At 40.0% G+C, this 12515-nt stretch overlaps 1 protein-coding gene across 1 annotated transcript in view; it reads right to left on the reverse strand.

Moving 5' to 3' along the window:
• sv2a (synaptic vesicle glycoprotein 2A) overlaps positions 1 to 12515 on the reverse strand; it is a 46300-nt gene continuing 33785 nt past the window's right edge. Inside the window, exons 8-13 of the mRNA XM_054621864.1 lie at positions 12325 to 12413; positions 11209 to 11373; positions 10594 to 10727; positions 2047 to 2253; positions 790 to 949; positions 1 to 184 (exon numbers count right to left, since the gene is read on the reverse strand). Coding sequence (XP_054477839.1) covers positions 1 to 184; positions 790 to 949; positions 2047 to 2253; positions 10594 to 10727; positions 11209 to 11373; positions 12325 to 12413 — 939 coding nt within the window. The remainder of the gene's footprint in view (positions 185 to 789; positions 950 to 2046; positions 2254 to 10593; positions 10728 to 11208; positions 11374 to 12324; positions 12414 to 12515) is intronic.

The raw sequence follows: 12515 nt of genomic DNA on the forward strand, positions 1-12515 counted from the left end.
CTATTTCAGCACCTGACCCCGCGTCTCTGGTAGTTTGAGGGCCAGAAAGCTGCCCGCCGCCAGCGCCCCCGAGGCAAAGAGGATGGGCACGGCCTTGGTGATGCCGACGAACGAGGTGAAGATGCTTATGCCTAAAACCGCCGCTAACTTACAGAGGGCGTTGAGGAAGCCAAACGCCGTGGTTCTGAGAAAAGACAGGGGGGTGGGGGGGGCAGAGGAAGAGTACATAGTCGGGTTAATGTCTGTAGCATAAAGTAGGAATGAAAAAAATAACCAAAGTACAATTATAGAGCAACAGATGATTCATCTTTCACCTTGTATCCCAAATAAAGACATTTTTCTTTCTGATATTAACAGTTAAAGTGAGTCTGTGTTTACTCTTCATTCATTGTAAAGGCTGCAGGGACTCTATTTATCCACAAGATGGAGCTACATCTCCCAAAATGAAACCTGTAAAGCTCAAGAGGGGCAACGAAAAACATACATGTTCTTGCTTTGGTAAAATTCTACAAGTGTGTTCCACAAATACTTATATTATATATTGGGTTGCATTAAAGTTGCATTGCATTAGGGGCACATCCTACTAAAGACATTAGGTTGCAACAAGACGACTGGGTGCTTTTACATCACATGCAACACCGATGATTTCACCCCACAATGTCATCCATCCCTGCAGGCAACCAATCACTGTCGGGCATCTCCTATGACATCATTGGACACGTCATTCAGCACCACTGGCCGCGTGTTCACGGCGTCAATGCGGTTTCAGGGCATGCCCAACATGCTTACCTCTTGTCAGAGGGGTAGAGCTCCACGGTCAGCACATCCAGGGCGTTCCAGGAAGCGATGCTGATTCCCCCAAACAGGCAGAGCAGAGCAATCATGGCCGACTCGCTGTTGCCAAAGGACAGGAAGAAACAGCTGATGCAAGAGATCACACTGGAGCCCGCTGGAGATGGAGAAAAAGGGAGAAAGAGAAATGTGGAGCGTAAGACTGATGTAAGAAGAAAGTAAGGAAATCCTGAATATATCAACAAGCCTCTACTTATAAAATGTAATGTTATAAGACCAGAAAAGTACAATAAACATGGTCCCATTAGTGCTCTGTCCAATTCCTAGATATCTAGTTGGGACTTGAATCCAAGATCAATGGCAATCCTTGAGAGTCCATGTCAAAGACATGTGGGCCGACCTTGTCTCTGCCTCAAAATATTAAATAAATGGCTGTTGGTCATTTATAAAGTTCCTCTTAATTGGGGGTGACCAAACTTTTTCCCTTGGAAGGCCAAAAGCAAACACCTTTTGTATTGCGTTGTATCGTTAAGATGCAAAATGTTACTAAAACCCAAAGTCGCCTTATCTAAAATGTCTTTCAATGTGACTTCCTGTGCAAAGTGTCACTCTGCCCACCATGCTGGGCTATCTGCTGCTACATAGAGGCAGCAGCAAATGAGCAGCTAGAATGCAGAGAATTAGAAATGCACCTTGATCACAGAGCCCATGGTTTCTAAGTTAGAGGATGGTTTTTCTGACTATCTTTTAAAAGTCATACATTTTTCAGTGATGAACAAACTTAAAATTACACTTCACCAACATGACGGCCATTTGTTTATCAAGCAAGAAGAAAACTTCCTCCACGTTAAACCAAGAAACAAAAATCTGAGAAAAGTCTTGGTGAATCGGGGCCACATTTAACAACAGCAGATCTATATCAAAACATCATTTTACAAACTCTCACACAACTTGTTCAGTTTAATCCAACTCTCATTTATCCGGTCATATGCTCAGTGTTTCCCAAACACAGACACAATTAGATAAACTTTTGTATTTAAAACACAACGGTCCAATTTCACTTCAATTCATCAAGACTTCTCTCCGTTTTATGATTCTTTGTTCAACATGGAGGAATGCAAAAAAAAAAACCTTTTCTTCTTAAATTCAAGGTAACAGAGGTCATTAAGTGGGTGAAGTATTCCTTTAACTCCCGTTCTACTTTTCTTTAAAAGACACATGTTGCTGAGCAGTGTGGTCCTGTGCCAACATTACCTAGCATCCTCAGCCGTCCAATCTTGTCCATGAGCAGCGCGGAGACAATGTTGCCAGGCAACACTGCCAAGGTGCCCAGGAAACTGACGAAGTAGACCATGTAGGCGTTGTTCTCATCACTGACGTCGCTGAGCAGGCAGCCCTCTTTGTTGTGTAGGAAAGTGCTGTTGATGAGCTTGCAGTTCACCAACCTGTACTTGAAGAGATCTGGGGAGAGATGGGAGACAGAGAGACAGAGAGAGAGAGAGAGAGAGAGAGAGAGAGAGAGAGAGAGAGAGAGAGAGAGCACAGATGAATGGGGTTGATTAGTAAACTTGTTGACAGGATGGGGAGAAAAGATGCCCAGAGTGATGATTAATCTGCAAATACAAAATGTAATCAACAGTCAAAGTCATGATTGTTGAAAAATTAAGAAAAAAGCAGACATTGATTTTCTTCATTTTATTATAATTTTTTTTTACTTCACGACTTTCCTCCAGGAGGTCGCTAGCCTGATGAAGCTTAAAGTAAAAGTTGACCTTTTGTCACCGTTTGAGTCACATGATTCAAATCAGTCACGCGAGTCACGAGCCAGTCAACGCCAACTACGCTCCAATGCTAAACCTGTTATCTAAACCCATCTTCCTGCAAAGAGGGAGGTTTATTTTGAAAAACACGATGCATTTAACGAGAGAGAAAACCAAAATGCTTTTTGGTTTCACAGACGACATCACATCACCCCAATCCTAGCTTCTCTCCATTGTCTCCCTGTTTGTTTTATGTGTGATTTTAAGATTTTACTGTTTATTTTTGAATTGGGTCCGGCCCCAAGAAATACAGCAGAAATGTTGACCTCATATGAGCCAGCTGGCAGCTTTTATTTCAATCTTTTATTCTTGCTTTATTTCATTTTCATTCTTTGTATTGTTTTCATTTCATTTTTTCTTCATATTGGAGTTGTATTATATGTTTTTTTTTATTGTTTTATCTATTGCACTGTTTTATCTGTGTTTAATTTGACTTTAGCTTGTCTTGTTGTTTGTTTGGCTCACTGTTTGGCTTTTGGTTGTAAAATCACCGTGTATGAAGCTTTTGCTTTGCTATCTCTGTTGAAGCACTTTGTTCATAAAGGTGCTGTGCAAATAAAGTTATTATTATTATTAAAAGTCTTCCATGTGAAAGATTGTTTACGCTGCCATTGTGTGCATACAACTGCAAAACAGTAATCCCGAAGACCAAATACAGTTTGATAAGAAACACACGGACCTATTTTGAAAATGTCTTCAGATTTAGGCATAGGGAAGCCAGAAGAACACTTCCACCATGGGAAATTCAAAAATGTCAGTTGCAGGCACAAATGGTTCACAACATTTTAACATCATGAAAGCAACAACATAATAATAGAGTGGATCAGAATGAATGATAAATGGGGAGAAACTATTATTTCCATCGCTTTTTTGCACATTTTTTTCCTTTTTGTGAACATAAAATGAAAAAAATAAATATTTAATTGTTTTCATGACAATGTTTTTCCTTATGATGAATGCTTATTCAAAACGCTGAAAAAGGAAAACATTTTTTACAAAAAAAAAGTTAAATATTGTTTAAAGTGAATGCTTTACCCCTTTTGCACAGAGTAAACTTTAAAAATGTTATGCAAATCATTACTTGAGTATCTTTATGATTAGTATTTTTTTTTAATTTATTTATAATTTAGAGTGTGGGAGGAAACCGGAGCACCCGGAGTAAACCCAAAGATGATTCTGCTGCCTGCCACCATTGTTGTAAAACAGTGGTAGGCAGCAGAATCATCCTCAAAGCATGCACTATTCAAACCATGGAAATACAGCTGCAATTTCTGCGGAGACATTCTCAAACAGAGCCCGAATCCTGTCTCGCGCTCTGAAAAAAACAGCTGCAGTTCTTGCATGGGCTCTGGAAAGCACAGGTGAGATTCTGGCGCAGGGAGCTGCAACATACGTGTAAATACCAGTAGCAATTCTTGCTATAGTCCTGTAACAAAAAGTTGCAATATTCCTTGAGATTGTACAAGAAGTTACAGAGACCCAACAACACAAAATTTGAACAAAACCATCCTCCGGCCCTAGGTCATAGGACCTGTCGATAACATCTTGAATTTCTTCTATGGTCCCGGTAAAAATGTTTGACGTTTTTTCTCTGATCCTAGAAACACCAGCAGCAGTTCTTTCTCTGATCATGGACACACCAGGTGAAATTCTTGCTCGGACCGCGGATGAAAGAGATGCAATTCTTGCTCGGGTCAAGTTGAATAAAGATGCAATTCTTGCTGAGATCATGTTAAAGAAATTTGACATTCTTGCGACTTGAGACTGGGTCAAGACATGTGCAGTTTCTTCTGCAATTCTTGCTCGTGCCATGGACAAAAAAGATGCAATTCTTACCTGGGTCATGTTGAAAAGAGTTGACATTCTTGCACGAGCGCGGGTCAAGACATGTGCAGTTTCTTCTGCAATTGTTACTCGTGCCATGGACAAAAAGGGTCCAATTCGTTCGCGGGCCAAGGACACAACAGCCGCTTTGGTCGTAGAATAAACACCTACAATTCTTGCCTGGGCTGTGGAAAGTGCTGTTGTGATTGGGTCTGACCCTCTGACAGCGGGCTCTGCTGGATCTGGGTTAGGTATCTCATTGTTCACTGGGCAAGAATCGCACAGAGACAGAGACAAGTAGAGAGCGAAAGGAGGAAGTCTAAGCCTCCGGCTGCCAGAACGACTCCTGTGATCACTCAAAGGTGCAATGCTTTCTTTGGTCCTGGAAAAAGCTGCAGAGGTAGGAAGTTTCGACCCCTGACCGCCAGACGGACTGGTGTGAATCACAGAACGTCTGAACACAGAGGTGCTGTCCTGCTCTAGTGTCCTTTGCTGAGTTTCATTATTCAGACAGTCCAGGCCCGTAGAGTTCCTGTCAGCGTCGTGAAGAAATCTCAAAGTACTGTAGCTTCCGATCTTAAAGTCTGTTTGTGCTGGTGTTGGTACACATTCTACAAGGGCAGATTCACGGAGCACAGGCTCTGCTGGGTTAATCGGGGGTGAACTGGGACGAGTCAGTCCAAGATGGGATTTGATAAGACCACCGGCTGCTTTGGTGACCCAGGGATCCACAAATAGGCCCCCAAGTAAAACCGGATCTAGGTCATAGGCCCTGGAGATAACGGCAAGATCTCCTCTGGCACTGGGAAAAGTGGGAAAAGGAATGTTTGCTCTGGTGGTAGAAATAACTGCAGCAGTTCTAGCTGTTGCAATTTCTTCTGACCTTTTTCCACCAGGCTGTGTTGGCTCTGGGTCACGTGTTTTGATATTTGTCCTGGCTGTCAAATTCACTGGGGGAAACAATTCCAGGCCAACAGAAAGGCGGTCCTGATGCAGCGACATGAGTTTACTGTAGCTTCTGATCTGGAAGTCTGTTTGAGGTCCATTTTTGTCTGCTGGTTTTACTGGGGATGATCCCAGACCAGACCTGATGAGACCACCAGCAGCTTTGGTGACCCAAGGAACCAGAACTAGACCCACATGTAAAAACGGCATGTGGGCGGTTAAAGAAAGTTGAATGAAGAAGTTGAGTATTTCTTCTGATATCTGAGTATTTAGTTTAACAAAAGTCAGCTGTGGAAGAGAAGTCGACCTGTTCACTGTGTGATACGTTCAGGGACTGGCTCTGAATGTCTAAAACACTTAGAATGTTCTCTGTGCTCCACATCAAAGCCAAGCTGCGTCACAGCGTTCTTTAAGATGACGTCAGAGGGTGTCGTCATCTAGATCTGAGGCGCAGTTTGTACGTAAGCAGCGTAACGTTCAAAGTCCCCCGTTGAAACTTGCGTTAAATACTACACAGTAACGTGTTACTGCGTTGTTTTCCCTTTACGGCTTTTATTGCCCGCGGTACATCCACATGACACCTGTTTTGTCCCAAATGTGTTCATTTGAATATATAACATTATTATTATATATATTATTAAAGTAGATCTTTTTTTCATGAATCAAGGAATTCTCAATGTTTAGTTTGTTTTCTTATTTCCCCGCAGTATTGGTCAGGTTTGGATTCGTACAACAACCATTTAAGATAAGATAAAATAAGATAATCCTTTATTAGTCGGGGAAATAAATAAGTAAGTAAGAAAAATAAAAAATCCACAATAAGTCTTATAAATACAGACAGAATAATTATAATGATTGTTATAGTATTGCACAGTGTATTTGTATTGCGCAAAGAGAGCCAAAAGCTGCGCTGTATATCCGCTACTCTTAGATATATTTTGAATTCTTTGCTTATTTTCTTACTAGTTTCCATTGTCTCAATCGTAACATGTGGTGTTCAGGTGTTGCAGCTTTTTGCAGTTTAATGATTATTGTGTGAAAAATAAGTATACTACAGATCAACATCACTGGAATTTGTAATCATGTTTAGTTTTCTCCTGAACACAAATGTATGTATATATATATACAGTACCAGTGAAAAGTTTGGACACACCTTCTCATTCAATGGTTTTTCTTTATTTTTATTTTTTTCTACATTGTAGATTAATATTGAAGACATCCAAACTATGAAGGAACACATATGGAATTATGTGGTAAACAAACAAATGCTCAACAAACCAGAATATGTTTTATATTTTAGATTCTTCAAAGTAGTTGAATGAGAAGGTGTGTCCAAACTTTTGACTGGTACTGTATATATATATATATATATATATATATATATATATATATATATATATATATATTTAGCTGTGATACCTTATCTTCAATGCATCCCTGGTTGGGAATCACTGTATTACACAATACCACTTTTAGGCTATAATGTAGGATTATATCAGCACCATGGACAGAGCCCGCCAGGAGACTTCACTACTCACAGTTTCATATCTAACCCGCACTGTAGCTTGTATGCATAATGTAACTACTAGGTACATATATATTAATATGAAGGCTATCTGTGTAGGATATTGTGTGTGCATTAGATAACAGGTGTGTGTGGAAAGTAGCGTTACCTAGTGATACGTTGGAGACTTACTCACTCGTTGGAATCTCTCCTCACACCTTGCAGGATGAAGGGTGGACAAAGCGTTTAAAAGGCGAGGAAAATGTGAATGTACTGTATAGTAGTGCTGTATGCATGCTGAGATAGCCTCACACAACATAACGCACCCTCTATGAACGTGGCTTCAACTCGTAAACATCGGGTTAAACTAAACTCTCACTCCATGACATCACGCTGGTAGCAAACTGATAAAAGGTCGGTTTCTGTTCATTCTTAGTGTTAAATTTGTCCATATTTGGAAACATAATGGAGTTGATTCGCTTAAAACGTCCATCACAACAAAATGCCAAAATTGTCATTGCTGCAGTCAGTTTCTCTGGCAGAAGTTGCAAAATATATTAAAGGAAGATCATGTCTGCAATCAAGGTATGACTTTTGGTTAAATACACCAGTATCTGGTCCTACAGCTCGTTAGTCAGATCCCTGTCACAAAGAAAAATAATAAAGACAAAGATCAAAAGAACAAAAATCAGAGACAAATTTATTGCAAAGTGAATTTTATTCTATTGTAGTCTATACTTAATATCAATCAGAAAAGACTACAATGGGTCAATAACAATAAAAGCAACTATGGCACAGCTGTAGATCTCTCTGTGCCAGATGTGCAGTCGAGAGAGCCACCAAGAGAGTAACTGTATATGGCAACTCTGAAGGAGCTTTGAGGTTCCAAGACTGAGATGAGTGAGTCTGTGAATACATCAACAGCTGTAATATGTGACATCTGCATTGGGTGGCCAAAAAAATAGACAACACTCTATAGTAAAAAAAAAATTCATTGAGAGGTGTTTTGATTTTGTTGTTTGGTTTAGTTGTGTTGGATTTCAGTATTGTTTGAGCTCTTCATTCAAAAGCCATAAAGTACCATAAAGTATATCCTCAAATCTATTGAGACAAAACACAAAAAAGTACAGCACTGTATCTTTCTAATGTGTCTGTCATTCAGTATGTCTACTAGTCAGTCCAGCTTTCTTTTTCCTGGAAAAAATATTCTCGCTGCTTTTTAGGAGCTCTTTTCTCTTACAGCTACTAACTGAATGTATATCTCACTTACAGTACAACTGTACATCTCACAGTTGCTGTATCCCTCCTCAAAGCCCTATCTTGTTATTCTTTGCTCTACCATTTTCATTGACATTCTGTTGCTAGGGCAACAGCTTTGGTCCAAGTTTACTTCCTGTCAGCTACTGCACTAACAAACACTGTTAAAGGAAATACAAAGGGGCCTTATTTAGAATTTTTTAATGTCAGTAAGTTTGAAAAGCTGTATAGTGAATAAAATTGTCACTTTCGGTTGGCAGAGAAGTGATCAATTGGTCTATTAGGATGCATCTGCAACTATTACATTAAAGATGAATGAGATATGCCATCTGGCCAATTACTGACATCTGGCAGAAGTAGCACTATAAATTGATAAATTGTGAGGAATAGCCCTTTAAGCCTTTACCTCATTACATATAAACTAACATAATGTCACATCTGTACATGCATTTGTCATGTCGTTTGTTCCCATCGTGCAGCGCTGTGACACTAACGGTACCCTATGGCAACTATCAGACAGCTTTAGGTCCTGAACACAGAGCCCCAAAGACTTTTAAGCAATTAAGCATTAATAAGCAAACACGTTTCTAATTCCCATTCTAATGAGCGACTCCTGGCCGGCACTGATAGCAGCTGTGAGTGATTGCTCGACGCGTTTTAAGACCGCAAATACCTAACAAAGCGAGCGGAAGGTCTGACTGAAATAGCTGTTGTATGTTAGTGTCTACGTGTGTGGATACAGCTGCAGAACCTACAGGAGACAGTGGCCCTTTTCTAAAATGTACAAAGATACAGCTCTCATCCACCTTCTACATCTAATGACTTGTGTTGTCATTTTCGGTGGAGAAAAATCAATCGTGTAGTTTGAGAAGAGAGACAGCTCCGCAATTTTAAAGCTGAAATACAGGAGGATTGAGCCCGCGTTGCTAGGAGACGTTGCAGCTCTGCGATGCCACATTTTGGTGTAGTGCCACTCAACCAGCGCGGAGAGAGAAAAGGGGAGCAATTGAGCCATTTTGACAAACAGTTGGTCCTGAATTTGCTGCTCTTTCACACATCAGGAGAAGGAAAGAAGGAAAATACTTCGTCCACTAAAACAGAATGTTATAGGATACAAAAAGACGGCCAGAGCTATTAAATTGCTCATAGATTGTACAGGTCTTAATAGAACAGATAACCCCATCTTCCATCCATCATGATACTAGATGACAATTAACTCACACAATCCCTTGATGAGATTGCATTTGTAGACAGCAAACAAAGCCGAGTGAAACTGTGCCAATAGCTCTCCTTCTTTCAAAACACTATAAATAGCACAGAGAAAATAAAGACACAGAGAGAAGGGAAAGACTAGCAGTCGTCTATTAACTCACACAATCCCTTGATGAGATTGCATTTGTAGACAGCAAACAAAGCCGAGTGAAACTGTGCCAATAGCTCTCCTTCTTTCAAAACACTATAAATAGCACAGAGAAAATAAAGACACAGAGAGAAGGGAAAGACTAGCAGTCGTCTAGTGGAGGTTAAATGCGAAGCTACCACCACATTCAGATTTACAAAATTAAATGTATTCACTTAAATGTATTCAGATAAAATCGTTCCTGAAAACACAGGCAGCCGGTCTTCTGTCTTCTCCTGCTGGTTTGCTTACATTTGGTTTCTTTCTCTGCACCTCACCACATACACACAGCACAACTTGTGCATTGAAGACACCCCTGATGTTTTAAGTATTACATTATATTTTGGGTTCAAGTCTCTGTGTGTTTTACCTAGCTGCAAGGAAAAAATCTCTTGGTGACAATTAAGTTAAAGTAGAAAGTCGATGATATACAGCCATTCACACATTTGGTCTCATTTGTTTGATAAAAATATCATTTTAAGTTGCAGCTCGTCACTACCAGCTGTGTTTTAACAATGACTATGTTTAGATGCACACTTATTATTTTCACACTTATTCAGAATATGACAATATTGAGAATTTGATATGGGTCATGTTAACAGCATTTTATGTTTGGATATTCCGAATGAGGCATTATTCCGAATGGAGCATTTTCCAATTAAGACATTGGGGATATGCCGATATTATTCAGGGGTTTTAAGAGCATTCTTTGGACATGTATACAGCACATTTCGAATATGCGTCTAAATTATGGATTTAACGGGAGTTTGCGCCACAAAACCTCTTGCCTGCTTACTGTCAACTGTGTTTGTTGTTCACAAACCAACTAGCTATCAGTCTGCAGAGATGAATGCCTAAAAGAAAAGCCAACATTTCTGGTCTGAAGGAAAGACACATGTATGAATATATGTATATGTATACATGTAAACATAGTCAATGTTGATTATGATTTGTTTGTTCGTGTTCACTGACGTAATCCAACATTTTTATTAACAGCAAGTTGATGCGTGTGTGTGTGTGTGTGTGTGTTTGTGTGGGTGTGTGTATCCTACCTGTGTTGTAGAAGAGGGTGGCGATGAAGGTGCAGTTCTTGAAGAAGGTGTTGCTGGAGGTGATGTCTTCAAAGTAACACTCCTCGAACAGCGAGTCCTCAAACACCATGGATCTCATTTTCAGGTTCATAAACCTGCAAGCAAACAAAGACGAAGGAATTGTGGGAATCAAGAAAATGTAGGCAAAGAGACGATGAATAGATGGAGTGTGGGAGTGGGGAGTTAAGGGAGAAGAGAGGAAGATGCAAAGAGATTGAGGGGTTCTGTTTGAATTTGAACAACTCAAATCTCATGCAGAGTTCAGGTTGAAAAGGCAAGGTCAAAAGAAAAAACAAAGACCGGCTTGTTGAACATGAACAACTCTGCAGGGCTTTCATCCAATCAAAGCAATACTTAGAATAAAACATTTTGCCCCGTTCATATTTTCATTTGGTTTGTTTTTATCCACCACATAGTCTTTACACTTTGTGAATAAATTCATCCACCAGGTATTGGATACATAAAACATAAAAATCAACCTTGGACTAAAACCATGAACCTGACCATCATGTAATTCAAACTGAGTCTGCCTTCATTCGACAGGCCGACGCTATCGAGAGGCTGCAGCTGACTCACTTGTCGTTGAAGTACTCTCCCTGTCGGTGGACCTGGTTTTCCAGGGTGAAGTTAAAGGTGACGTGTTCGACTTTCTCTTTGGCGAAAAACTTGGTGCGCGAGGCGTAATCCTGTTTCTGCAGGTACTTGATCATGTCGGGGAACCACACTGTCAGACCGTAGTAGCTGGACGAGGAGAGAGACGGAGAAAGTGAGAGTGCTGCTGTCACAAAGAAGACAAACCTTCAGTTAACAGGATGATCGAAGAGGCACATGAGCAGTGTTGCTGTGTGCATGAATATTCAAAATACATAGATATACTGCATGTGTGGCATTGTGTCTGTGCACTATGGCTTAGTGCTAGTCTTATATATGTTGACATCCAAAATTCATATTATTGTGAATAAAAAAAGTCAGGTAAATCGAACATAAATAATGTGTTATGTTTTCCCTTTAGCAATAATGAGTTGTTTTCTAGGGTACTGAACTAAGTACATTTACATATGCACTGCATTTAAAGGAATAGTTCAACATCTTGGGATATATGCTTATTTGCTCCCTGGCAGATTTACATGAGCTGATCAATACCACTCTCATACAAGTCCATAAAATATGAAGCTACAGACAGCAGCCAGTTAGCTTAGCTTAGCACAACAACTGTAAACGGGGTATAAAATATCACTCACAGGGAGCATTTTTCTGTGTAACAATAACTTCTGCCTTTAATATATTATGATGATACTACTATACTTTTACATATGTTAAATTTTACTTGTACTTGAGTATTTTTACAATGTTATATTCCTACTTTTACTAAAGTACAGGATCTAAAAACTTCTTCCCTCACTGCATGTTTCTTGAGCTTCTATTATAATCTTTTGTGCTTTTGCTCTTATTCTGTTCACTTATTTTATTCTGATCTACAAGAGACACTCTTGTGTATCAGAAGTATTGACACAGCCCGGTAATGTCATTTAGGCTCTAGATAATGAGCGCTTCCTCTGCATTCAGATGGCCCATAGCTGCCTGACAGCCAATAGACAACAACACATTACTGCTGAGTACGACTTTAGTCAGCGGCTAATAAATAGGTGTCTGTTACCTGCAGTAGTGCATTGTTATTTAACCTCATCTTACCTGAAGGACATGGAGAACCACACGGCCATCATCATGTAGGTGGTGCGGCGGTACTCGGGGGAGAAAACGGCCTGGAAATTACTCCACACCTGAAGGGACACACACACGGACACAGACATGGAGACAAGGGGAAACACAGATTATAAACATAGAGTACAATCGGATAAAAAATACATATACACCAGAAGACT

The sequence above is a fragment of the Anoplopoma fimbria genome, chromosome 20, assembly GCF_027596085.1.
Source record: "Anoplopoma fimbria isolate UVic2021 breed Golden Eagle Sablefish chromosome 20, Afim_UVic_2022, whole genome shotgun sequence".
Taxonomy (NCBI): Eukaryota; Metazoa; Chordata; class Actinopteri; order Perciformes; family Anoplopomatidae; genus Anoplopoma; species Anoplopoma fimbria.